Here is a 26,998-nt window from a genome sequence, read left to right as displayed (position 1 = left end):
TAGGTATGTAATTACGTACTACATAATTTTCAATTTTTTTTTTAATAACAAGGCAATGTTATAATTGAGTTTATTTTGAAAATAAATTAAATACCTCGGCAAGAGTAGTCCACTGTAGCACCATCAACAGACGTTTCAAGCTCCTCTAAAAGGTGTTATGGTTCTTGTTGCGTTTTTGCGCTCTGTATCATGTTGGCGCTATTACACAAGTGTGGAACAGTTCACAATCTACTAATCCGATTTAAAAACCATCATATGCCATATTAGATAGTAGCTCCCCTTCGCCTTCGTTACCGCTCTGGGACCCGGGATTAACATTGTGTGTATGTACAGTGGATCCAGGCTTAAGAATGTCGCATATTATTAAAATAATAAAAAAAAGTTTTTTCTAATTTAAAAAACAAAAGAATTTTTCATACAAAAACTAAAAAATAGGGCAATTCTGACGCACAAGCTTATTTCGTGCAAGCACTTTAATGGCAAATAACTCTAAACTACGACTTTTAGATCAATTTTTTTCTTATTAACAAAAGCATATTTATAAGTTTTCGAGGCTGGGGCACCCAAACATTACGGATTAACGAGGATTTTCAAACTATGGCGCCACGAACTACTATTGAGCAAAGCGAATTAGTCCTTAAACATTTTAAGGATGGGAAAACCCAGGAAATGGTTGCCTCAAGCCCTAGTACAAACCCATAATTTTTTTGATATCTCTGCTGGTTTAGCAGCAGTATCAAAAATAAAATTTGATTTTTTCTTGCACGAAATATGCTTGGATCCACTGTATGTATGCTTACTAAAGCCTAAGCCTGGACAATATTGAGAGCTTTGCGTCCATAGAAGCAGATGCAGAAAGACCTTTCTTGTAAATGGCCAATAGCAATGAGTTATATTGAAAAAGTTATGCTGGCTGTTGTTTTTTTCTTTTCTTTCTGCTTACATATCTTTCCTATTATTATTATTATGGAATTTCTGATCTACTCGTATTTAACAGTCTGAAAATTCAGCATCTCGAAGCCAGTTTTATTAGAATGCACAGCTTGCACTTTCTTGAAACCCCTTGTTGCTAGATTATGATATTTTTTATCAATACAAAATTAATATTTGATGAAGAATATTTTTCTATTATGCGGGAACATTGGAGTGTTTTTAAAATTAAATATATATGTAACTTATCTGGCAACACTGTGACCAGCTGATCCCAAAAACGCTCACATGTTTATATCCCGAAACTTTGTTATTATTTAACGTTTTCTGAATAAGTTCGAAATAAACTTTCATGTATCTGAACTACCTACAGAAGACACAATGGAAACACCTGCAATACCTGTTGCAAATGCGTCAGCTTCAGCTCCTGAGGAGACACGTTAACATTGGTGCAAAACCGCCCATACAAACAGCAAGATTGTTGTCGGTACGAAAGCTATCGAAGCTAATAAAAAGGAATCACGAAGACAATACACTTCAAATCCGGCTGAAGGAGGCCAAGACGAGTGAAAAGCTTCTAGAGTTGTTGGAAAGCAGTGTTAGCCTGGAGACCTCCCATGTGGTGGAGGGCATATCGTTGCTATGGCAGCAATATCAGGACGTGGAACAGTTAAGCAGGGGTGGCATCACAGAACGATTGATTATGAGTGTCCTCCCGATTTTGGCACCTTGTATAGAGCAAATAAATGTTGACGACCTCAGTCGATGCTACCTTTACCTACGCAAAATGCACGTTCCCAATTCCGAGCCAGTCGTGGAAGCCGTGCTAATAAAGGCTCTTAGCCTCATCGAGAAACAAGTGAATGTTGCGATCATTCCATTGACTTCTTTGTCCCGCCTCTCGGTCGGAATAAACCTTGAACGGGACTTCTTTACTCCGCTCGTTTGCAGAAATTTTGTGCCACACTTGGAGCATCACATATATCAGTGTTATACCGAAGAGCAAGTACGCCTGCTATCCACATGCCTCTTTCAGTTGCACTTCCTCATCAACGAGGACCTTCTTGCACAATTCAAAACGCGAGTGGCTGAACTGATTCAAAACAACGTCCTCAGCAGTAAGACGCCTAAAGCTCTGCTTAAGTTGCTCCACATGCTGAATATTCCACTGTGGTCCCAGCAGCATACCCAATTGATTCGAAAAGTTATGTTGGTTTTGCAACCTTGCATTCACGAGATGGAGCCTGGAGACCTTAAGAGTATGTGTCGCGCATTTTTGCACCATCAGGAGCCATCCGCGATAAAAGAGCCGCTCAGAGTAGCTACGGAAAAGCTGTTGGAAAATGAAAAAACTGCTGACGCCTTATCTTGTGCCGTTCCTTTTGCAACTCCCCATCAAAGGGAAAAGTACACGCAAGTTTTTAAGGAACTACTATTCTCCAAAGAGGCTTGGCTGATGCCCAATGCTAGCGGACACTTCTTCAGTGTTTTGCGAGCATTAAAGATTTCCGATTTGGGAATCTGTAATTTATACTGGTCGGGGGTGATTCGCGAGCTGGAGTCCTGTGGAGAGGAGCAAACCCACCTGAGGTTTCTGAGGCATTGTCAGCGCTACATGAACTTTAATAACAATTTGGGAGGAACCTACCGTCACTTTGAGTTGGAACGAATATTAAGTCGCTTGTGTATGGGTGCTATAGAGGAAGATATAGCGGGAAGGTTACCGTCGAAGTTTGCCCGCCTGGCATCTTTTGTGCTGGCCTACGGACGAACTCCTTTAGATTGGAAAAAATTCCCAAACATACTGCTTAGCAAGATGCTCGCCATGGCTCCCCAGTTTGGTATCCAAGATTGCTTTCTTCTCAGTCGTGGAATGCAAATAGCCTGCGAACTGAGGTTTCGACAGAACCTTCCCTCACTTGCTGGCATGCAATTGTCCACCATGGACAGCATTCTTACCGGTTGTGCGGAGCGCCACTTGGCAGGTTCTGAAAAGGTTCAGGTGAATGCCAGTGAACTAAGCATGATAGTGAGAACACTTAGTCATCGCAAGAGTAAGTTAAAAAATTATTAAAAAAATTGTTGCAAATAAAAACATAATTTATGTGCCGTTGTTATGGCTTTTGAAGGACAATTTGATGGTGAAGATATGAAACAGTCTTAAACTAACAGCCGACTGAAAATCGAGATACAATAAATATTTTTTACCCTTACAGCGCTTAAAAACACGTTGGTTTACAACCAGGCCTTGTTGCATTACAAAAGTATCCAATGCAATGATCTTAACTCTCGAGTGGTTCGTGACATGGCATATAACTTCAATGCCTCGAATTTTTGTATACCCGAGCTTTTGGAGTCGATGTTCAGCTACGTTTCCAAACAGAATGAGCACATTACCGGCGAGACAGTGGAAAAAGTGTTAACCTGTTCCTATAATCTGGGCTATACGCCTGAAAATATAGAGGTTTTAAATCATGCATCCAGAATATTATTAAGGTGAGTATATTGAGTTATTAAGTATACCGTAAAGTAGTTCCATAATTTAAAAATTTTTTAGAGACTTCGAGCAGATGAGTGGATTATCGATTGTGCAGGCTTGCCTAGCACTGTGCTTCTACAAAACAATACCCGAGCAGCTAATCAACCAAGTATTTTGCGTAAAGTTCATTCAGCGCATTGAGGAAGAAATTCAGCTTTGCTATTCAAAGGCAACCTATCCGGAACGGGTACTTAATCTAGTAATGCAGCTAAACCGCACGGTGTGCCTGGATTTTCCGGAGGCAAATGTGCCCTGGTTTCAACAGAACTACATAGAGGCTCATATAAGCAAAAGTAAATATACAACACAATTGCACTTGTTTTATATTCTCTAAAATTTGAAAATCTTGCAGGGTCCTTTCTTCCCAGTGGGTCCTTTGTAGAGGTTAAACAGCTGCTGCAGAAGCTTCTTCAGAATGATAATAATTTCCGATGCAATCACACAACTCCTTACGGCTACCAAATTGACTTTGTAATACATTTCGATCGGGATAGAAAGCCCATTCCACCGCCTCCAGTTGAGGCCACCATGTTGGATCGCATAACGAAGTATACACACACTTGAACGTAATATTACTGTTGGCACGTAATCTACTTCATTCGTATTTTCGATTTTTAGAGTGGCAATACTATTGTTAAAACTCGACTCATTTTGTGAGAACGATATAACTGCCTTACGAGGTCCGGAATCGTTAAAAATGAGACATCTCGAGATGATGGGCTACAAGGTGATGCAAATCAACCAACACGATTGGAACTCAAAGTATATGACATCAACAACAGCCAAAGCTAATTACCTTAAGTGCTTGTTACAAATTTCCCATTAGTTTTGATTACTTTGTGTGCTTTAGTTTACAAAATCTAATAAAGGCACTTTGTATAAAATTAGAAACAAATATTTATTGTATTATGATTAATAAGGGCCTAAATACATATAATGTATTTAAATGCTTATTATAGCCTTAGGATTTTTTTAATCTGTCTTGACACACCAATTGTAAGCATTGTTAAACATAATCTGCCAAGGACTCTCATCCTGTGTTGGGAGCACTGGGAAAGAAGGTGGTACATAGGGCCACTGGTACATAGAGGAGCAACGCTCAGGGTGTGGCATTAAGGCCAAGTGCCGCCCATCTGTCGAGCAAATACCAGCAATCCCCAAAGGGCTACCGTTCGGATTAAGAGGGTAGAGTTCCGTAGGCTCGCCTGCATCATCAACATATTGCAGTGTCACAAGCTCCTCTGACAGCAATTGACTAATGATCTTCTCTTCCCGGAATGCAAAGCGACCTTCACCGTGAGCCACCCAGCACCCTAGTGTCAGATCTTTCATACTTTCGAGCATTATAGAGCGATTAGAAGGAATCCTTACTGTGGCCCAGCGGCACTCGAAGCGCTGCGATCTATTATGAAGAAGGGCCACATCAGGATCTACTCCTACCTCGCTGCTTAGGCTTCCCACAAATCCAATAAGAGTCATCAGTTGACAGCCATTGCAAATTCCCAAGGAGAAAACGTCTTGACGGCGCTTGAAGGCCTCGAACTGTGGCATCAAGCGCGGGTTGTGGAGAATATTACCTGCCCAACCCTTGGCCGATCCTAAAGTATCCGCATAGCTGAACCCACCCGGGAAGATCAGTCCGCGGTATTGAGACACGCTCGTACCTGAAATAAAGAATAATATCTTTCATTTTTTCACCGTTCTCAAGACTAGAACAACTTAATCTACAAAATATTTAAAAGAGTGACATTAACCATTATTTAAAATCAAGAACCATTTTTCTGATACGTTTACATAACCCACTTAGTCCAGAACGATAGGTAATCGATTGAAATCGATATTGATTGGAATTTATATTTGTGCATACCTTGCAGAAGATCTGACATAGTCACATCATGAACTTCAAAGTTCGCCTTCAGCAAGCAGGCCATCATCTCACGCTCACTATTAACGCCCTCCTCGCGGAGCACGGCAACACGTATGGGGGCACAGGATCTTTTGAGAGCTAGCTCGGCTTGCAGATTCGAGGGACCTTTATACTGCGGGGCTCGGCGATATTCAAGGCTTTTGTACTCGGCCTCGGCGCACTTTGGATTGGTCTGTAACTTTTCCAACTCATAACTAGTGCGCTCCCATTTTTGGTAAAGCAAACGGAGTGGCTGATCCAGCAGTTCTAAATCACCCTGTTTGATTACCACTCTGGAATCGAGTCCGAACCCGTCGCTCTCACCCAAATAGTAGTTCGGTATTCCGGCGTCTTCGTAAATCGATCGAATGCGCTCCAAGTCTGTCTCCAATATTTCCACTACCCATCCACACTCCTCCGCGAAAAGAAGAGCCAGCTCAGGGCGTTTAAGTTTTTCGGCAGCCACATCGTAGTTTTTCAACTTTGCCAAGGGCTCCGAAAGGTCGACTCTGAGTCCGCTTAGTCCTCCTATTGCCATCTCCAATAGGCAAACTATCAACCCTCCGTCACTGACATCATGTCCTGCCTTAAGGCGGCCTTCTTCCAACAACGATTGGGTGATTTCAAATGCCTTGCTCAGCAGATCCGTTCTTATCAAGTTTGGCGTCTCATTGCCCTGCTGAGCGTAGGCCTGAGCCAGAGCTGAGCCACCTAGGCGAAGACGGTTTTCTAGATTTATCCAGAGCAAAGCAGTTTTTAAGCCCGATCCCGGTCCCTTTAAGTCCGGCGTAACCTTAACGCGCACATCTGGGCAGGGGGCGTAAGTGGAGATGACAAGAGTACCCGGAGACTTAATTGGCTCGCCGTCCACCTTGGCAGCCATGGACAATGAATCTTTTCCTCCGTCAATGGCAATATGGAGTTCTTCGAGAATCTGGCACAGCTCCTTACAGGCATCGAACATCTTGGCACCCTCTCCGGGCAGCTTTGCTGCCCACATCCAGTTTCCCGAGCACTTGATATCTGCCAGTTCACTTATCTTTACAAAGACGAGGTTACTAAGCGCCTCACCCACACACATCCTAGCCATTGCGGCAGGATCAACAAGGCCCTTTATCGGCTGGGTACCAATTGAGGTAGCTATGCCGGACTTGCTAAAATGGGAAACGGTGGTCAACGCGTAGTCCGAAAGTGGGGCTTGTAGAGGACCCACGCACTGTTGCTGTGCGATCAATCCTCCAACGCATCGATCCACCTTGTTAGTGAGGAAGCGCTTGCTACCCACTGACACTAAGCTAAGAACTCTTTCCAAAGCTTCTTCAAGATGCAAGTCTTTCGGCAGACACAGTTCCCTTAGGGGCGTCTGCTCGCGTTTTAAATCATATGTTCTCTTCGGCATGTCCCCCAATACATACTTGAGATCCAGATCAAAAGGCGAAGCTGTGCTGCGATTACATTCGTTCAAAGCCTGATTAAAATCCTTAGGGGCAGACTTCTCCAGAAGGGTCACTCGCCCATTCCCTGTCACGACTCCTACAAAGCTAATAGGGCAGCGTTCACGCCGGCAGATCTTTTCCAGCAGGTCGCGTTGATCTTCCTTGCAAAGAATGGCGTTGTTCTCTTGATACTCGGCACCCCACAGCTCCAGGGCAGTAATTGTGGGATCGCCTAGTTGGAACTCCTTTGAGAAGATTATGGCTCCGGCAAAACCAGGTTCCACTAGTTCTTTGAGAACGTTCCCATTGCCTCCAGCACCCTGGTCGTGGATTGCTAGTATGGGATTCTGGTCGCCCAGTTCTAGGCAGGCGCGCACCACGCGATTTAACTTATTCTCCATCTCGGCGTCCCCACGCTGGACGGCGTTGAAGTCCAACTCAGAATCTCCTGATCCCTGTACTTCAACGGAACTAGCGGCACCGCCCCCCACCCCTATCCTGTAAACTGGTCCTCCGATCTTGGCCAATAACTGACCACGAGTTGGAATAATTTTCTCGCGCATTGATGCAGGCATGGTGCCTAGGCCACCACTGAACATGATCGGTTTCACGTACTCATCTCGCTGGCCGGGATCAGCTGCATTATTAAGTCCATATGATAGAACGAATCCGGAGATCACCGGCTCTCCGAACTTGTTTCCGTAATCCGAGGCACCGTTGCTTGCCTCTATGAGCACCTGAAGTGGAGATGCGAACGTTGCAGGATATTTGTAGTCCGAGGGTTCGTAAGGTTGTTTGTAGCCTACGTGTAAAAATACAAAATTAAAATGTTTAGCTTATACTATGCATGTACATCTCAAAGATGCGTTTTGAGCGGAATCATATATCAATTAAGGTAGTAATTACAACTTTTTATAAGTATTAATAATAATAAAAGGAAACACTATGGACGGGATCTTTTTGACCTGTTGAGCTCTTTAAATTCATCTTGTTTATCCCGGCTTTCTACATTTTACAGTGCCCGACAATTAGGTTTAGATTGGATCGACTAGTGTAAATGTAAATATGTCATTTGCATTTGCAAGTTACTCACCTGGGATATGAAGGGCTCCCACACAATAGCCGGCGGTACCTGCGATCGGAACGCCCCCTCTTCCCACACCTTGGACATCGCGCAGTCGTCCACCCGTGCCCGTAGTGGCCCCACTGAAGGGAGCCACAGCTGTGGGCATGTTGTGGGTTTCGGCCGTAAAAATCAGATCTGACTGCACGTTCTCCAAACGCACTGGTCCGGGAGCTACCACGGAAGTCAGGACTATGGACTGGTGGCTGAATCCCACTATGGCGCTGCTATTGTCGCTAAACTTAATGGTATTGTTCGGGTTCGTGTGAGCCTGTGTGTCCATAATCATGCGTATCAGAGACTTTGGCTGCTCAACCCCATCGATCACCATGCGCCCGCGGAAAAACCAATGGCGTGAGTGCTCGCTGTTGCTCTGGGCGCAGTCGAACAGTTCCACTGTGGTGGGATTTCGGCCCAACACCTTTGCAAACAAGTCGTGGTAGTATTGCAGGTCGAAGTCATTGAAGGCTAAACCGAGCTCCTGATTTATCCTCTCCAATGCCCTCCTCCCCTCCTCCAAGACGGGCACGAAATGCCAGTTTGACTGACGCTCTGGTAACTGCTCATTAAAGCTTTCCTTGGGGATGTTCTCTTTGGTGTAGAGGCACTGGGTCATGCGGTCGCCCAGCAAAGGAAGAAAGCTCCCTGTATCTGGCACTTTCGAGTCCTCGCTAAAGGTCAGAAGGTAACGGGTTGAAACTTCCACTCGACGCACCTCGGAATATCCGAGATTGTGGAAAATGTTAACACAGTTCGTTGAATAAGGTGTGGAGAAGTTATAGCGAGGCCCGATCTCTAAGAGCAACTGCTTGTGGCCATACTCCTGAAGAACGGATTGCCTGACCAAGCTCTGGCCACTGCTCAAGGGTTGTTTCACCAGCCACATTAGTAGGTCACCCAAGCTCAATGAGTGCTTTGTCTCAACGCTGTACTCTAGATGGTAGCAACGCTCCAAAACCACGGACTTAACGCCGGAGTTCACATCCTGCAGACGACGTAGAATAATCTGCTCTTCGGCCGCGGAGTGGGCGTGAACGTCATAGAAGCGAAGGATGACCATGTTTCTGGGCTGCAATAAACGAATTGCTGGTTAAGTATAAACAGTGCGCACTCCTTGCTCATCGAATCGAGAATGATCTTGGAAAGCCGTTGACGACCAGTTAGCAGTGCCCACGCTGGGTTATCAATTGGCACCTTTACCGCAGATGTAGATCAGGTTACAGCCGATCAAATGAATCGCATACACCAATGCCTGCCCTGCCGTCACAACTTGTTTTTGTTTTTGTCTAGCCGGGATTCGCTGATAAGCTGGCGTAAACATATTTTGCATTACGGGCAGCAATTTTCATAGCTGTACGGAGCAGAATTTAGGAGGATAATTAACACAATAATACCTCAAATTTAAGCTCAATAACACTGAGCAGATCACACGTGCGTTGGAGTTGCAATCCAAGATCGTTTTGGGGCTTCAGCTCTCGTTGCTCTCATTCACCGATTTCAATCTCACCACATCTCGGGGCCGACTTTCCCAGTGCTGGACAACGCCGGACCTCATATAATATAATTCAAATTGACCCGCTAGTGACATGCTGAGTTTCCAGCAAATATACTGACTTTATGATGATATACACATTTATCTTTTACAGTGTAAGCTTTATAACAACCACACAAATAAACAAATAATAATCTTCAAAAATAAATACATTTTTCGATAAATACTTGCAAAAATAAATTAAAATATTTTTTTTAATCAACTACGTTGACTTGTTAAAATCTTATTTTTTGAGTTATATAAAAATTAAGTTTTCTAGGATTTTGTATCAAGGGAAAACACCTTTCGAAAGTTATCAGACAACTTCAATTTAAAATAATTCAATTTGGCGGTATGCTCGCAAATGGGCCTTCGGGTGCCATGTGGGAGTATTTAGCATGAAAGCAAATCAAACGCTAAATAACTAATCACGGGTGAAAGAGCCGCAAAGAGCGCAACACGTGTATAATTGGCCTTCTGGTGTTTTATTTATATGCAGGTTATTCAAATTCATTGCATCTCAGTTATTTGCCGGAGGCAGTATAGCAAGGAATTAAATTTATACAATTGATCTTCACACTCGTTGTTTGCAAATTTTTCGTTTTATTGCTCTTTTCGTTCTTTGTTTTCTGCAGCGGTTCACAAAGCTTAAATTAACTATGTACTTTAGGTTTATTGATCTGCTTAAATAGGTGCCAGCATTAGCGTGAGTTCTTCAAATTCTGCCAGATAAGAGCTCTGTTTATCAGCCGATAGCCACTATCGAAAGGTAGTTGTTATAAAATATATTTAATGGCTTGAGAAAAGAAGTAATTGTTGCTGCCCCACGTTTGCTAGATGTCCATCTTGCCATCGGTTAATTGTTGTACTAAAACGGCGACCGTGCGCCTTTTGAAAATAATTACTACTGAACAACACCCGCGCGACCCTGCATTGTCGCCTTGTCGCCACCTATGTTATATGCATCGCCTTCGCAGCCTTCGCGGCCTGCGCGCTGATCTCGTCCATGCTCTTCCGAGCGCTTTCCGTGACCTCGTCTATAGAGCGCCGTGTGCTGTGTAAAAGTTCATCCGTGCCACGGGCAATGCCCTTGACCTCTGTGTTAATCAGCCCGATCACCCACTCCAGGCCCTGCCGACCTTTGCCCGCGTTAGTGCTGATCGTCGAAGTAAGCAAGTCCTCCATATAGTGGGACAGCGGGACCCCAAACACGGTCACGGTGGCCTCTTGCTTAAGCAGAGTCTTGCTGGAGTCCGTCGGATGAGGCTCGTAGTACAGCACTTCGTCAACACTAATGTTCCGGCAAAATGTGAGGTTGTTCGTCTTGAGCATCATTTGTTTACGCTCCGGGTCCACCGTAGAACGCTCGCTGGCGAAGCAAGTCTTGGCTGTGCCGATGAGCGCGTGCGTCCATTTTGGGAAGTACCACTTGGACTGCACTAGCCGATGTGTGTGCAGCACTCCATCCACCACCCGGCGTTCGACCACGTCCGTGCCAATAATGGAAGGCGTCATCGGGTTAGGGTACTTCCGCCACGCCGCCTGCGTGACAGTCTCCCACGGGTGGTTGAAGATGTGCTCCGACGTCCAGATTTTCATTATGCAAGCGCCGTTGTCGTCACCTTAGGGAAGGGATGTGTATCCAAATTTGGCAACAGAGCAGTGGGCTGAGCTAAGCCTGCAGGGGCAGACGGAACGGTAGAGAGCTATAGTTGGGATAATGGCTTGAATTTTGACGGGAAACTCGGAATAATTGAATATTTCAATGAGAAATTACGAGAGCTGACCTTTACCCGTGCTGTTAGAGATGACACTGAGTTCGATAACCCGGTCACCGATATGTTTCCAGTGCCAATGGTGGTCACACTGGCACAGCTAATGAAAGTACTGAAGCATCCATATGCACTATGACTATTTTATTATGGACGTTTATAAACAACCTAAAGGCTTGTTCCTAACTCGACTTATTTCCCTCTCCAGTGGTACAGTAGTACCCTAGTCGGGTCCAAATGTTCGCACATATTTCTCGTAGGGTCCTTTGTCCAGACGCTGCAAACGGGTCTGTAGAAATTCGCGGAACTTGCGCATCTCGCTGGCATCCTCCCTGATAAGTTTTTCCTCCTCATCCATAATTTCAGCCAGCAGCTGCTCACTGTAAACAGCCGCCCGTCGCGCCACCAATTGCTCCAGACGAGTGGAGATCTGGTTAATGATCTTCTCCTTCTCGTAGTCCATTATTTTAGCCAGCGCCTTGGCCGGCGTGCGTCGCGGATTGCGTAAATCGGGCGCAATGCTAAGGCCAGCGACAAGATCTGTTTCCACCCCCAAATCCTGACACGGTGTCTCTTTATCTGGGGATTCGGGCTGCTCAATAAACTCTGTCAGTGAAGGCTCTTCAGGATGAGATTCGCTGTGCGTCGAGTTGTTCTGAAAGTTGGTCAGGTGGAAGATACCGTTGGTATCGTAAAACTTATAGCCAAGCATCTCCAAAGCAATTTCCGTGAGTAGGTACGACATTTGATTATTTTGGACCTTTTGTGGCGAATAAAATATCTAAGAAAAGAACGAACGCACTTCAGTTCCACTGCCAGCAATCGATTACCAGCGAAAGGTATGGCAACTCTGCCCATCATCTGTTCGCAGAGCGACAATTTCTGGCTTTACATTTTTATATTCTCACTGCTCACCACAATAATATATTAAAGGAGCAGTATAGGCGCCTATTATATTCGAATGCAGCCCAAGCTAGTCCAGCCATGAAAATTAACGAAAAGAACCTTTACGTGTTTGCAAGAACGCCGCCTTTCGACATGGAAGGTATGCGACTGAGCCCTTTTCGCTCGTCTATTAATAATCATTTTATACTTTTTACCAAACGTCTTTAAGGTTTCCTTAGTAAGCGAGGGGAGGTTAATAAGGCCTTCCAAAGGCGCTACTTCGTGCTGAAGGGCAACCTTTTATTCTACTTCGAGTCACGGGTGGACAAAGAGCCCTTGGGGCTTATCATTGTAGAAGGCTGCACCATTGAGCTATCCAATGAGGTTGACAACTATTGCTTCGAAATAGCCTTTAACGGAAACCGTACCTACATCCTCGCTGCCGACAACCAGGAGAGCATGGAGGCGTGGATGAAAGCGCTTACCTGCGCCGGTTACGAGTACAAGCGCATTATTTTGGCTGAGCTCAAGCGTCAGCTACATGAGTTGGAGGACTCGAGAAACAGTAAGCCTGCGCTGTGGTCAGATTAAAGTTCCTGAAATACGAATGATCTGAATTTTTTGATCCTCAGAAGTGATCGGCAACGCCATTGAAGGTCAAGGAGCCTCAGAGGAAGCGAAACCTCGACCTCCACCCAGGCGAACAAATCCCTTTAACAGACCCGCTCCTCCTCCACCAGATAGTTCGTTAAGGGGTGGAGTGGTCATGTCGCCCCTGCCATTTATCAACGGATACTTCGGCTCCAGCAACGCCCGCATGCAGCAAGAGAAGTTGATGTTCAAGAAAGGTATGCAAGACTCGTATAAGAATACATTGTTTTTCTAACTACTACTACTCTAGACACAGATTTCATTAGTATAAGTAATTATAATACTTTTATTTTTAAATTTCGTAACATCAAGTTCTACTAGGGAGCTCGGCATCATACGAATATGATCATCGGGTCAGCATCATTTTTTTTTATTTACATAAGTTGTTTTTGTATAATTAGTTAATGAGTAATGGTATATGCCTGGTAACATTCTGAGTAATTCTTCTGTGTCATATTCAGTTTTGACTTTGTTTAGTATTTTTGCGTACCATAGAATTAGATCAAAGCATAGAAGTCTTTCAATGCCGCATCGACTTCCTAAAAAGATTGACATCTTTAGACCACGAAGCTTTTATGATATTAAAAGTTATTTGTATGGGAAAGTTGGCGGACAGCTAACTAAAATCGAAGCTTTTCGAATGATGAACATTATATTTAAACAGTAATGCTACACAAACATATATAACTATTTTTATTTAAAAATAACCTATGCTTTTACTTGTGGCTTTCGAGGCAGCTGTTTTTTGTGATCCGCGCAAGTCAGAGCTTGAGATAAGCACAGTCAAAGCCTGGGTTTGTTCTAATCATTGTCTGCTGCTCGCAGATTATCGGGCTTAGTTAAAAAATGCCGCTGGTCGACATTCTCAGAAAAATCTGTTGTATATTTCCGAATTTAGGCTACAGGCATTTTTTACTTGCAGATGCTAACGGCAACGGAAGTCCGAATGGAACGCCAAGGGTACAGCGACGTCCCACTCAGCCTCCTCCGACTGCCACCACCATTTTTTATCCCGAAACGGTCAACAACAATCAAAGCAACATCAGCGTTGCTGAGCGACAGCGGCGTCGGGCTGAGGCGCTGGATGACTTTTCCCGCAGTCACGAGCGTTTCCGAGAAGAACTGATGCCAGACGTGTCTGCATACCGCGAGCGCCAGGGACAGCCACTTATACAGTTGTGATGAAGGAGCTGGCTGCTCCAAGAACAAGCCAATGTATTATCCTTTTTGTGCTAAATCAAATCAAGTTTCAAATAAACAATTCTTAATTTTAATATTTTTTATGTTTTAAAAAAACTAGTAAACCATGCCAATCATACAATTGAAAGAAAAAGAACGAACGTTTTTTAAAACCATTAAGAATTGCTTACCATCAAATGCAGAGGCTATCTTGCCAGTAGATAGATCTTCATTTTTAAATGTACATATGTACAGTGACGAACTAAATTTTTGGCACAGAAGATATTTAAATAAACAAAAATTTATACATACTCGTATATTATAAAAACATAACACGACAAAATTTTTTTTAACTTTTTACCTTCAATGGTTGATTTTTAAAAATTAAATAACATAAATAGGAGCTGAATCTTGGCATGGATGGGATAGGCATCAATGGGATTGAGAAGCATGCGGCAGAGTATGTTGGACGTTATGTGCGACCCACATACGCACATCATAAGCCGTATGCTTTGGGTCATTATCATGCTGAAATGAGAATGATGGTTTAAATTTCTTTTTCTTCAATAAACTCCAGTTCGCCGACCCCTGAAGCGGACATGCAGCCCCACACAACAACGTCTCCACCACCATGTTTCACCGTCGATGCAAAGTTTTTTTTTTTTTTGCAGCTCAGTATTCGGTTCTCTCCAAACGCGTTGCCGGCCATCAGATTGGCAAATTTTAAATTTGCTTTCATCTGAAAATATTAAGTTGTTCCAAAAATCCATTGGCTTCTTCAAATATTCTTTCGCATAGTCTAATCGCTTCTTCTGATTCACTTTTGATATAACTGTCTTTCTTCTAGCCACTCAGCTATTATAATTTGCCTGATGAAGGGTCCTTCGCACCGTTATTGGATGAATTTCTTTTCTAAACTTTTTTTACTTCTGCTGGGATCTGAGTTGAAGAAATTTTTGGGTCCACCTTCACCATTTTTATAATGTGGGCCTGTTCCCGGGCGGTCAAAGCCTTGGGTCATCCGGTGTGTTTTGCGCTTTCCAAAGAAGAAGCTCCCTTAAACGGCTTATGATGTGCGTATGTAGGTCGCACATAACGTCCAACATACTCTGCCGCATCCTTCTCAATCCCATTGAAGATTTGTGGGAAGGAGCTGGACAGGCGCGTTAAAAAACGCGCGATAAAAACAAAGCCCGGGCTGAAGGTGGCTCTTATAGAAAAGAGGCAGAATATTGGGGCAGAAACAACCCAAAATTTCGTTTTTTAGATGCCAAGACGGTTTGAAGCCCTTATAAAACAAAATGGCTTACCCACAAAGTATTAATTTTAGTAATTTTCATTTATTTTTAAGTTTTTTAATAAGTTTGCCAATAATTTTGTTCAGGCAAATTCACCTCCTATTTGTGTTATTTAATTTTTAAAAATCAACCATTAAAGGTAAAAAGTTGAAATAAATTTTGTCGTGTTATGTTTTTATAATATTATATGTATAAATTTTTGTTTATTTAAATATTTAAATTTTAAGGGGAGAAATCGTGCCTTAAAGTTCATGAAGCCTTCTGTGCCAATAATTTAGTTCGTCACTGTATATTCATAAAGTCCAGTGCTTTGAAATCTTTAAGTGAAATTAAAAATGTTTTGTTGCGCTGCAGACTTGAGATGGCATGGCCTTATCAACTGTTGATCATAATCAAGAATAAAACTTTACCTTCTTCCTTTGAAATACTTTACCACTTTACTACGAATAACGGATATGAAAGAGCTTCGAAGCTTACTTTTTAGTTCAAGAAAATTGGAGGATCATATAATATAGCAGCCATTTTAAGAATTGGAAAATATCTAGAAAAATAATCATCATAAAACTACTTATATGTTTCTTATGATCCACTTAACTTATTATTTGTAAACAGCTTTAAAAATTGACGCATTAAAAAATAGTGGATAAGTAAAGAAATCCAAGGTGTCAAGAAAACTCTTTAAATTCAAAACTTAATAACAGTGTAAATGGTCTTTTTAAACGAGATTTTTATGTATTTATGATTTTTCTCGATAGAAAAACAATAAAGCGAACGTACGAAATAATCGATGGGTGGGAATAATACTTTGGGTAACATCGATATTTTGGAGTAGTCATCGATTTCGGTTCCAGCTCTGTAACCTAGCGTTGTTGTCTTGTTTGTAATTTTGCTGAAAAAGGAATAACGCCGCATATAGAACTGTGAGTTCACCATATTATTAAAAAAAATGTACCCTACTCCGCAATAAAAGTATTGAGGAAAACAAAAATCGGCAATCTTATCTGTTTAATTAAAACTGTGGAATTGTCTGTGTGTTTGCTAAGTGACGCTACCGTTTGAATGTTGATTTTTGAGCCGGCCATTCTCCTTTGGTAAGCCTGGGAATTGCCATTTTCGAGTTTTGGAAATTATTAAATAGCAGAATACCTTACAAATTGCGTTATCCAAAAGGTTTCACGAAATTGTCCGTCGAAGGCGATAAATATCAATCTTTTTGCTGGCGTCGCTAGCTGCGGCTTTCATTTTGTTTCTGTGCAAAACCACCACACAAACACGGCACACAGACGCTTGCACACTACACACCACCAGACGCGCGAGAGCGGCTTTTTGTTTTGTACTGCGTTTATGGAAAGTCCAGTTCTCGGTATTTCATACACTCACTTAAACTATACCCAGTGTTATTCTATTAAAGTAACCAAAGTTACTCACTCTGACAACATTTATCATTTTTAATATCATTGTTTAATATTGTAAATTGGAAACTATTTTTATTGTAAATTGGAAGCATTCTGTAGTTCGTAAAATTACTACCACAAACACAGTGAGCGTTACACTCTGCTGCGTGCGAATTCTGGTTCCGGTTTTAGGGCTTAAATTATCGTATACTTTGTTCACTTCCAGCCGCCGAGTATAGATATCCATCCCAGTCCATTCTAAAAACAAACCGAGTATCGAGAACATGTCGGCTAAGCGCAAGGCAGGTGGCAACGGAGCCGGTCCCAACAAGCGGCGCCCGAAGAAAAAGGAGTCGGACTACGAGGACGAATTTAGCGACGAGTCCGACGAGGACGGTGTGCATCAGCAGGCGGCTGCCACCAACCAAATGGAAGTGCTCATTCCCCACGACGACCTCGACCCCCCAAGCAAGTTGCCTGAAGACTTACTGTCCACACTAGAGAAGACACCGGGCCAAATGCTGCTCGCTGGCATGGTAACCTGGGATCTGACCGGCAAGAGGGACCGCAAGAATGTCACGAAGGTCCGACCGAACCTATACAGCTTCCATCGGTTCACTGACGAGAAGGTAAGCAAATTCTTCCTTAATCATTGTCCCATCGACATTTTCTCTGAGTGATTCAATTTTACAGTATCGATACGTGGCCAGCGGACCCAGTGCCGCTCATACTATTGTCATCAACATGGACCGCAAGGCGCTTAGTTTTGGGCGCAATCCCAGCGGCCAGCTGGGCCTCAGCCAAGATATTAAGCTGGCGGAGAAGCCCACCCTAATTCCGGCCCTGGAGCATCTTAACATAGTGCAGGCTGCTGTTGGCCGGCACCACACCCTATTTCTTACCGACACGGGCACAGTTTACGCCTGCGGCGAGAACAAGTCCGGTCAGTGCGGGGTTGGCAACACCCACGCCAACATTTATTCGCCTACTCCGATCAACTACCGAGGACCTCCCATTATCCGGATCGGGTGCGGGGCAGAGTTTTCGGCCATTCTGGACATTAAGGGTAGTCTGCACACGTTTGGGCTGCCGGAGTATGGCCAGCTTGGCCACAACACGGACGCCAAGTACTTTGTAAACGCAAACAAGCTATCATTCCACTTTGAGACGTCACCGAAAAAGGTCGTGTTATATATAGAGAAAAGCAAGGAGGGTCACGTGACACCAGTTGATGGCGTGCAGATCGTGGATTTCGCCTGCGGCAACAACCACACGGTTAGAGATCATTAATTATTCAGGATGTCGATATCTTATGAAAACCTTTGCTTTGCAGGTTGCTATTGACTCAAAGAAGCGCGTTTACAGCTGGGGTTTTGGTGGTTTTGGGCGTCTCGGCCATGCAGAGCCAAAGGACGAGATGGTACCGCGCCTAATGAAGTTTTTCGATACACAAGGTCGTGGTGGGCGTAGCGTTTACTGCGGCTCCACTTTTAGTCTCATCGTCAACGAGCTGGGGCTGCTGTTCCTATTTGGGCAAAATAAGAAGACAGGCGAGGCCAATATGTATCCGAAACCGGTACAGGACCTGTCCGGCTGGAACATAACCGACATTGGCTGTGCCAACACATCGATAATGATTTCGGCCGACGATACACTGATCGCCTGGGGTGCATCGCCCACGTTCGGAGAACTTGGCATCGGGGAATTCCAGAAATCGTCGACTGTGCCTAAAGAAGTGCCAAAGTTGGACAACATTAAAATACCTCAGGTAACTATGGGTTACTCGCACACTGCGTTGCTGGTGGACACCACTCACGAGGCAACTAAGCAAAAGTACGAGAAAATGCCCGAGTACACAATTGATGATTAGGTAGTGAGCGACCTTTTAAATTCTGCAACAAACACGTATAAAGCTGCCAATAACAATACTGCTCCGCGTCGGAAACCTTGAGAACTGATCATCGAAACTGCTGCTACTTATCGAAAGTGAAACTACACAAATCCAACAAATTGTATGCTATAAGTTAAAAGTTCATTATTATGCTAAACTCGCTATATACATACTATACGATAATCTCAGAATACATATAAGTATTTTGTTTTCAAACTCTTATTTATTCTCGTAACTCATACTATTCAGTACTGATCCTGTCCCCTTCTTAATATAATTTATTGCCGCCCACCTCTAGGCTTAAAAATAATCTACAAAACTTATGATTATCGATTTGTAATTTTTAATTTACAAGCTACAGTATTCTCCATTTATTTCGATCAGAGTGAGCAAAAGCAAACCACAAACTACAAAACACGTAAACCTACGAACATAGCGCATAGTTTACATATAAAAAGTATACCATGGGAGAAATCCAATACCAGTTGCAACTATTAACTAGTACATCATGCATTTTAATCTTATACAAAGGAATATTTAAATAAAGAAAATGTTAGTATTTAGAGAAACAGGTCTACTACTTTATTTGTCGTTCTGCCGTGGACTCTGTAGGCGGAAGGGAATTCAAGATGGCAAAATTGCGGGATTGTTAGACGACTTCAAGCTACCCTTTTTTGGAAGATAATTGGAAAAATGCTCTCACATTATCCATGATAATAATAAAACCCAGGAAAATACTCTACAGTCGAGTGACGCGACGAAATAATCGTGCTTACAATCCTTTATGACAATTACAATTAACCTGGCGCACTCTATTGTTAAAATGGGATGTTTAATAATTGACGGTGATGTCACAGTTTTGTAACTTGAATTTCTAAATACATTTTGAAATAATCCTCCGATTTCAGAAAGTTTTTTCTCCTGAACTTTATGAACTACGGATATAATTAAAAAATACGGAATAATTGGTTTGATTAAAATACGATGATGTCGTCAGACTTTAAAAGTAGAAAATAAAATTGCGACCAAGAAATTAGCCGGGTTAAGGGAGTTGTCAGGGAGGTATATAATACGATTTCAGGCCTAGGCCGACTGAGATCCTATTCCCAGCCTTACGGCCTGATGTCCCACCGATTGAAAGCGAAAGTCAGTGTGCGGAAAGCTCCGGCGCAAAGCTCTCTCTCGTGCCCGACTCCTGACTTCGGAACTCGACTTTGGTAGCGGAGCTCCGGTGGACTTTTCCTTGACACAGTCTTCCGTCGTGGTCCTGTCGAGTAATGTGCGCCGCTGAGGAACAGTCCCTGCACGCGCCTTGAGTTTCATTTTACCTTTTTTCGCCCTCCCCCACCCGACACTCACACATATGAACACCAACCGCACACACATTCACACACGCGCGCACATTTAAGAATATCAACAAAATACTTCAAAGATTTCGGCGGGTAGGATTTTTTAATGTGTTTTACAAGGGTACGCATCATAAAGCAAACAAAATACATACACATTTGCTTAATTTCATAAATTCAAACGACGGAGCAGCAACAAAGTAGCAAATAGCTCTAACTGTAAATTGCAGTGTCTTTGATAAAATAAGCAACAGCAATAACAGCGCAAGCACAATTTCTATGAGCAGCAACAAATGCAACAACAGAACATTACGAAAAGCAAAACACGGTAGGTTATTATGCACAACTAGTGGGGAATCCCTGTTTATACATGTGTATCTATGTACATAGATATGTATGTATAGCATGTATGTACAAGTGTGTATGTTTGTGCGTGCCTGTTTCAGTAGTAAACTAGCACTGATGCGAGTGTGTCTGTGCAACATCATTTGACTTTGCCATGCAACGCGTTTTTATGATTCAGTTATTTTTTGGTCTGCTTTTCATACATATTCACTGCGATGAGCAGTTGCCAGGCTTTGGATGTAAGTGCGCGCCTGAGCTTGTGTAAGTTGCTACCCGCTCCCCTACCCACCTACCCCTGAAAAATTAATTAGAAAGTGTCCTACCCTAAATCCATTCTCCAAAACGAGCCTTAAATTAGTTGGGAATTTCATAAAAAGCCTATAGACTCCATGTATAATTATTCTTCATCGCCCAGATACAAAGACTTGTTTGTTTTTCATTGTGGCGGTCACGAATAAACCAAGGAACAAGAAGCCTGGACAAGGGCCTCCATGTTCCTCGGGTTTCCCGTAACCTCTGGCCATCCTCTGGCCCCTAATATGAATATAAAAGCACTGAAATCAATAAAGACAGAGAAAAAGCTACAGGCTGGCTGATATTAAGGCCAAACGAATAGCAAGACGTGGGGATGTGAATGTGTATCCTGTGCTTTGGCCAAGACAGGACTCCCGGCTGTGTGCTTGCGCCTGTGTATCGTATCTGCATGTGCCACATTAAGTCACCTGTGGCGGACACTTTTTATATCATGAGCAACAACAATGGCAAATCTCGTCATCATCGCTTTCTCTCGCTCACCTCATTGGGTCTCCTTGTGGCCATCCACCTTCGGCGACCCCTCTCTTAACCACCTTCCTTTTATCCTGGCTTTTGTCACCTTTTGAGCTTGTTGCTGACGTTTGAGTGACGCAAATTAATACATACACATTTCAATTTCAATAACGTTAGTTCTCGGATCGGCGTACTATGCTTGCTAGCTAAAAGAGCCTCGAAAGTTACTCCCTGATGAAATAAGTATGTTATATATATGTACATATACACATTCATATGTATGTATATATTATCCCTTCCTAACCATGCTACTGGTAGCCCTTCTTTAAATTTAGACTTAAGACGAAGAAATTTCACTTATAGTTGTTGGTGTCAACCTTGTTGTGTCGCTAAAGAGTCATACACCTGAGTGCCGTCCGGAAAAGGCTTTGTTTGCTAGGCTTTCTCGGGCAATTAGGCTAAGGTATTCCCAGACATACTTTGTGGTAAATAGTTGTAAATAAATTTATAATTATCTTCATTCTCACTTCATGAGAAAGAACAAAATGTTGAATATGTTGATCTCGGCTTTGGATATATCATTTTTACCATCTTTAAGAACCCATCTACATATATACAATATTGGGAACCCCTTTATACCCGTAAATTCCAAAATAGAACAATGTAGCCTATATATATGTATATATATTTCGTCTATCCTTTTGTTGGCATGAACGCTGAGGTCTCGGGAATTTGAAGATAAAGATCCCAGGGATTTTTTCGATCGACTCACCACATATTTTCCATGTTAAATTTAGGTTCTACGGCTTTACATGGAAAGTGAGGTCGGTTATTATAGTTCAGGCTACAGATACGGCGGACAGATGGATATGGCTTAATCGACTTGGCTGTTGATACTGATCCTTCTACCTATTACATACTTCTCAATGAAGACTTTAGGAGGGTTTCTAGGAGTAACGGGTATAACTACCATGATTTAAAAATTAATTTGTTAACAATATTTTTTCCTGCTTAGCAATGGTGGCGCACTTTCTACTTCGTGTTTCTTACTAGAATCTGCAAACTTAATACAATACTGCCTAGCTCTTAGAAGTCGTAGGCTAGTATTCCTGATCAAGGATATAAAAATGAACTTCAAATACTTTATAGGGCTTTAAACTCAATGAGTAAAATTTCCATTTAGGTCTACGATTCAAGATACTCGGGGTCACCAAAAAATATCCTAGTATTTGGCTTTTGATGGAATCAGAGCTAGGGCTGAAAAGAAACGAGGGAAGAGAGGCAGGCCTTGCGGTGGCTTTTCGAATGCACAAAGTGCAAGGTTGCGTTGCCATAGAGGTGGAAGTGGGCTGCGGACGGAAGGAAGAGCATCCGTAATCTCTGAGTGCGCCTTGTTCGCATTTGCGCTCATGCCCTCATTGCATAAGTGTCAGTGTCAACGGGGCAAGGATGTGGATGTGGTGAAGAGCTGTGTGTGGGTGCTTGTGTGGCAGAGGTGTCCTTGTTGGCAGACAAAATGACTGATGATGATGACCTTTTTTTTGTCGCACACCGCTCGGAAGCTCCTTTAGTATGAAATGAGACGACAAGACAAACGCGTCGCCATCGAAGATCGCTTAAAACCAGTACGGACTAGGCCACGCTTACAGGCAGAAGCATCGAAGTTGGAGACGGATAGTGGCGCAGGAAAGCAGGAAAGGAAGCATGGACCGGGATAATCTACAGCAGTGGTGGGAGAACTCATACCGGCGTCATCACCCGGTTCTTGACTCCACGGAGCTGCACATTGCTCTTCAAGAGCAAAACCATCTTCTAACGGACTACGACTATGGCAACTTAAGCATGGGAAATCCGTACGACTTGGACTCGGAACACTCCATCTCCTCGCTAACCCTTCTCCTGCTGGCAGTCAGCTACGGCCTGGTCGTCTTTGGCGGCGTTGTGGGCAACTCTACGCTAGTGCTGACCCTTTGCTCGGCCTCTTCGGTGCGTCTGCGTAACCCACTCCTACTAGCCGTTTGCATTGCAGACCTGCTGGTCACTGGCATCTCCGCCCCGGTCACGCTCCTCAACCTCGCTATGAACCGGCGGACACGATCTCTACCACTTGTGCTATGCAAGGTCATACACTATATACAGGTAAGCGATCTTTGGTCAAACTGTCCGCTGCATTAACGTCATGATTATGTGTTAGAATAGCAAAGATAGGGAAAAAACAATTTTAAATGAAAGATAGAATTCATTTTATAAATTGATTGAAAATGAACAAATTAGCAATAAATTATTTTTTTTAGTTCTTGCATTCCAATACGGTCTAGACTCTAGAGGGTATTTTGATATACATACATACATACATATATTGTTTATTCACACAACCGAGGCGATCTATGTAACTGTATGCATATGCCCGGTACAATAAAACTGTTATCTCACTTGTAAAGCGTTCTTCCCAAAAGTCTCTCTTCTTGTATGTAACTAATAACTTTTTTGTATATTGATCGAGACATTATTACGGCGGATTATGTGGATTCGCGATTTTAGAATAGACCTTTAATTTATTATTACAGCGTTTTGTCGGATCGGAATAGAATAAATAAAGTTAAAATGTTTTTACAAGAAACATCCATAAAACTTGAGAACTTATTTGTAGCTTTAACTGCTATCACCTCGTGAATCAACAATATGTTTTAAGTTTTATAAAAATTGGCTTTGCACCGGGTTCATTAATTTGGGGTAGCCAATGTTGTCTATTTATGGGTCTGACCAATTTTAAATTTAAAAAAAAAACTGGTGATTTAGACCACCTAAAGCATCCACCTCGAATATGACGACAATTAAGTGTACTTATGGCTAACAATTTTTGAGCATGTATTGGGCAGAGATCTTTCCAAATGCCGAGAATCAGTGAGATTGATGTCTACTAGTAGAAGTTTGCTAAGAAAAGATGCTATTATACAGACCTTATTTCGTACATTTCCCTTATTATCTAAGGTATTAATTCATTTTGGTAATTAGTCTGCGATTCTTTATTAGCCTGAAAAACAAATGTTTGCTTTTATTCCTTGCAAGGTTATGCCTGTAGCAGCCAGCACCATCTCATTCTTCATGCTCTCATTGGACCGCTACGCCACAGTGAAACATCCGCGATTGGCGCAGCTCCGACAGCGCCGCTACTTGCATGTCTCGCTGGCTCTGCTTTCCTGGATAGCATCGGCTGCCATTAGCACACCTTTTCTGTTTGCCTATAAGATCATCGCCAAATCGATGGTTGTAAAGGGTGGCGTGGCAGCGAGCACCACGCCGAACCCAGTCAGCATAAGCTGCACCTCCGACCTGGGTGCCAGCGCCATGTTCATATCCTTTATCATCTTTCACACGTTCGCTGTGTTCGTCCTGCCGGGCCTTGGAGTGCTGCTCAACCATTATGGCGTACGTCGCAAGCTCTGCGCCCTGTCGCTGACGGCTCGGGCTGCCCATGGAGAGCTGCCCCTACCAATCCCTATTCTGAGGCGGCAGACCCACATGGTCATCGTGACGGGCTGCCCCAACGCCCAACAGGCAGCCTGCGGGGGGGGCACCACAGCGGATGACACCTCCAATGGAAACGGAACGGGCACTGGGGGCGGTCTCATGGCTGTCAGTCCAGGAGACATCCAGCTTCACACGTTACAGCCACGGCAGCCAGGCTCGATCGGATCGGCTCTCGAACCGGGCTCTTACCGCTCCAGCAATCCTATATCGCCCAGGTATGTAACGCTAGGATGGTGATCTAAATAACCCTCTAACAAGCGGGCTCTGAAGTTCTAAAAATCTTTACGATATAAAAGTAGCTCAGATAACTTTTTCCCTAAAGATCTTTCCAAATTAATGTCCTACTTTTTTTTAAATGGCCATGTTTGTTAAACATTAATTTTTGAAAACACTTCAAGTTATTGTTCAGATGGGACATTACGCATACATACTACTGCCTTTAATTAAATGTTACAAGCTTTTTCAGTTAAAAGCTATCATATCTACAAGGCAGACTTAAGGATTATATTAAGTGCTCTGGTTACTTTTCTTGACAGGGCCATGAGAGAGATTCGTGCCCACTCGCAGCGACAGCGCATCAACCGGGCGGGAAGGGGACCGGCAACACCAGGAATACCGTTGCCTCAAACATCCACGCTTCGGTCTCGCCGGCACCTGGCCAACATGCTCATTGCCTCAGCTGTAATCTTCATAGCCTGCTGGGCACCCCATGTTTTCTGCATCTTCTACAAAAACCTCGGCAGCAAGCAGCAGTGCAGCCAGAGTTCCGTTTACTTCAGCCTCCTGCTAGGTTAGTTTAGTCTACATCCCAGATCAGCAGTCACTTACCATCGAATGTCTTTCAGGCTACTTCTACTCGGCCATCAGTCCAGTGATATACTGGGCCCTTAACCACAACTCGCTTCGACAATCACCCTGCGCGCCCATCATCCGCCTGCGCTCCATGCAGAACTTCCTGAGGTCGCGTTTCCGGACGCACACCGCCCCGCCACCTCCCTCGTCCACAAATGAGGCGGCCCTAGGGGCCTTTAACCCCAAACTAATCAAGCTGACACCGAAACAGTATAGAGCTCAGGCCTCTTCGCATTATCTCTACTAGTGTGATACTAAACTAACTTGATATACATATATACACATTTATATACACGCATATATACTATATTTTTTACCTACGCCCTCCCAAAGCCCCGGGATTCCCTGATACCGAACTCCGAACTCCAAACGGAACTATCTAGATGTTTTTCAAAAGCTCTACGCAACTAGTTGGCGTTACCTACTGCAGCATACTGGATATATATGCTACATATATTAGATTACATACTACCGAACATAGCAGTGTTAGTTTACGCTTATTTACACGATGTTGTGCGCCTAAAGCTATGCAATAAAGGCAGCGGAATCCTGTCGAAACTTTGCCTATATCGAGAAATACTGGTAACGAAAACAAACACTAAAAAACTTTAAAAACGAAGACCCTTTTAGTGACTTGTTCGAAATGTTGTTTAGTCTTTTAAGCTGAAATATTGTACTATGTTCCTTCTTATAGATAAGCAATAAGTGAACGCTTTAAGCCAAGTTAAACAAACGAAAATCGAATCAAACTAAAAAACGATCTACAACTTTTAAACGATTTAAACGTAAGCAGATATGCATACCTAAAGCAACATAAATAATTATATATACGATTACATACATATAACATATAAAATTAAAAAATGATGTAAATGTGAGCAAAAACAAGATGATAATATTAGTACTGTATACATACATACATATTCTTCGACTTAATTCCTTATACACTTTTTCTAACCATTTTTTAATATTGTTCAGTAAACTGAACACGGTGTAAAGTCAAGCTAAAGAAGCGTAGACCTGCCGAGATATTCGCGTGCATATGCAAGAGCCACCCACGACATTTGACTCAGGATCGGGTTTCATTTCACACATTTTAGTGGCCATAGTTTTTAAATTTACTAGTAGACTCTTATATGCTCCCCTGCGAACGACATGTGTTTACGACCTCTAAGTTTTCAGTTAAAACCTTAAATACCTTTCTATACGGTTTAAACCGTAAGCTATCTTTAAATAATCATTGTTTTGTACTTTACAAAAAGCCATCGAAAAAGAGTAACTATAAGAAATACAATAAATCTAGTAAACTCATTGTATCTTTCCTTCCTTACTTGGAAAAATTTCCGCACGTATAATTATTATCGACTAGCTAAAGCAAATAGCTAAAGCTGATCTGAGTATGTATATATATATATGTACACAAAAATTGTTTGAATTGAAATTTCCATATTATGCGACCAACCATAATTATCATGGATTATTTAATTAATAATTCATAAGCCAATATTTTGATAACTAAAATATCAAAGTACTGCCTAATACTGGTCGACAAGTATTCTTAACGTTGGGTCTTTATAACACAAACTCAGTCCGTCGCCAGTTATATAAGCTTTCGATATCG

The 26,998-nt window shown here is 42.8% G+C and overlaps 7 protein-coding genes across 10 annotated transcripts; 4 read left to right on the top strand and 3 right to left on the bottom strand.

Moving 5' to 3' along the window:
• The first annotated feature begins 1,173 nt into the window (after nucleotides 1–1,173).
• Nucleotides 1,174–4,364, top strand: LOC108113431 (FAST kinase domain-containing protein 1, mitochondrial). Its single transcript, XM_017223993.2, has 5 exons — nucleotides 1,174–2,984; nucleotides 3,147–3,426; nucleotides 3,488–3,762; nucleotides 3,822–4,017; nucleotides 4,088–4,364. Exons 1-5 carry the CDS (start codon nucleotides 1,283–1,285, stop codon nucleotides 4,293–4,295), a joined length of 2,661 nt encoding a protein of 886 aa, XP_017079482.2. The 5' UTR covers nucleotides 1,174–1,282; the 3' UTR covers nucleotides 4,296–4,364.
• LOC108113430 (phosphoribosylformylglycinamidine synthase) lies at nucleotides 4,349–9,563 on the bottom strand. The gene is made up of 4 exons (XM_017223992.2): nucleotides 9,329–9,563; nucleotides 7,905–9,003; nucleotides 5,337–7,613; nucleotides 4,349–5,133 (listed from the first exon to the last, which is right to left on the bottom strand). The coding sequence occupies exons 2-4, from the start codon at nucleotides 8,992–8,994 to the stop codon at nucleotides 4,442–4,444; spliced, it is 4,059 nt and encodes a 1,352-aa protein (XP_017079481.2). The 5' UTR covers nucleotides 8,995–9,003; nucleotides 9,329–9,563; the 3' UTR covers nucleotides 4,349–4,441.
• Nucleotides 9,564–10,048: 485 nt separating this feature from the next.
• Nucleotides 10,049–11,352, bottom strand: LOC108113463 (protein slowmo). The gene is made up of 2 exons (XM_017224043.2): nucleotides 11,253–11,352; nucleotides 10,049–11,143 (listed from the first exon to the last, which is right to left on the bottom strand). Exon 2 carries the CDS (start codon nucleotides 11,062–11,064, stop codon nucleotides 10,417–10,419), a length of 648 nt encoding a protein of 215 aa, XP_017079532.1. The 5' UTR covers nucleotides 11,065–11,143; nucleotides 11,253–11,352; the 3' UTR covers nucleotides 10,049–10,416.
• A 14-nt stretch (nucleotides 11,353–11,366) lies between these two features.
• Nucleotides 11,367–11,985, bottom strand: LOC108113464. The gene has a single exon (XM_017224044.2). The coding sequence runs from the start codon at nucleotides 11,980–11,982 to the stop codon at nucleotides 11,461–11,463; it is 522 nt and encodes a 173-aa protein (XP_017079533.1). The 5' UTR covers nucleotides 11,983–11,985; the 3' UTR covers nucleotides 11,367–11,460.
• A 187-nt stretch (nucleotides 11,986–12,172) lies between these two features.
• LOC108113461 (sesquipedalian-1) lies at nucleotides 12,173–14,047 on the top strand. The gene is made up of 4 exons (XM_017224042.2): nucleotides 12,173–12,282; nucleotides 12,352–12,687; nucleotides 12,755–12,970; nucleotides 13,696–14,047. The coding sequence occupies exons 1-4, from the start codon at nucleotides 12,222–12,224 to the stop codon at nucleotides 13,953–13,955; spliced, it is 873 nt and encodes a 290-aa protein (XP_017079531.1). The 5' UTR covers nucleotides 12,173–12,221; the 3' UTR covers nucleotides 13,956–14,047.
• Nucleotides 14,048–16,077: 2,030 nt separating this feature from the next.
• LOC108113470 (protein RCC2 homolog) lies at nucleotides 16,078–19,104 on the top strand. Of its 3 annotated transcripts, XM_017224053.2 has the most exons (5): nucleotides 16,235–16,341; nucleotides 16,421–16,613; nucleotides 16,871–17,273; nucleotides 17,338–17,919; nucleotides 17,978–19,104. In XM_017224053.2, the coding sequence occupies exons 3-5, from the start codon at nucleotides 16,929–16,931 to the stop codon at nucleotides 18,512–18,514; spliced, it is 1,464 nt and encodes a 487-aa protein (XP_017079542.2). In that variant the 5' UTR covers nucleotides 16,235–16,341; nucleotides 16,421–16,613; nucleotides 16,871–16,928; the 3' UTR covers nucleotides 18,515–19,104. The 3 variants fall into 3 exon arrangements, with proteins under 3 accessions (XP_017079541.2, XP_017079542.2, XP_017079543.2); XM_017224052.2 differs by lacking the exons at nucleotides 16,235–16,341; nucleotides 16,421–16,613 and adding an exon at nucleotides 16,078–16,170; XM_017224054.2 differs by lacking the exon at nucleotides 16,421–16,613 and having other exon boundaries at nucleotides 16,238–16,341.
• A 699-nt stretch (nucleotides 19,105–19,803) lies between these two features.
• LOC108113440 (alpha-2A adrenergic receptor) lies at nucleotides 19,804–26,688 on the top strand. 2 transcript variants are annotated; one of them, XM_017224009.2, is made up of 5 exons: nucleotides 19,804–20,005; nucleotides 22,557–23,133; nucleotides 24,064–24,740; nucleotides 25,062–25,315; nucleotides 25,371–26,688. In XM_017224009.2, exons 2-5 carry the CDS (start codon nucleotides 22,699–22,701, stop codon nucleotides 25,622–25,624), a joined length of 1,620 nt encoding a protein of 539 aa, XP_017079498.2. In that variant the 5' UTR covers nucleotides 19,804–20,005; nucleotides 22,557–22,698; the 3' UTR covers nucleotides 25,625–26,688. The 2 variants fall into 2 exon arrangements, with proteins under 2 accessions (XP_017079498.2, XP_017079497.2); XM_017224008.2 differs by having other exon boundaries at nucleotides 19,804–20,209.
• Nucleotides 26,689–26,998: the final 310 nt, after the last annotated feature.

The sequence above is a fragment of the Drosophila eugracilis genome, unplaced genomic scaffold (genome assembly GCF_018153835.1).
Source record: "Drosophila eugracilis isolate 14026-0451.02 unplaced genomic scaffold, ASM1815383v1 contig_1828, whole genome shotgun sequence".
NCBI lineage: Eukaryota > Metazoa > Arthropoda > Insecta > Diptera > Drosophilidae > Drosophila > Drosophila eugracilis.
The sequence above is the reverse complement of the archived record's forward strand: the minus strand, read 5'-3'. Positions and strand labels throughout refer to the sequence as shown.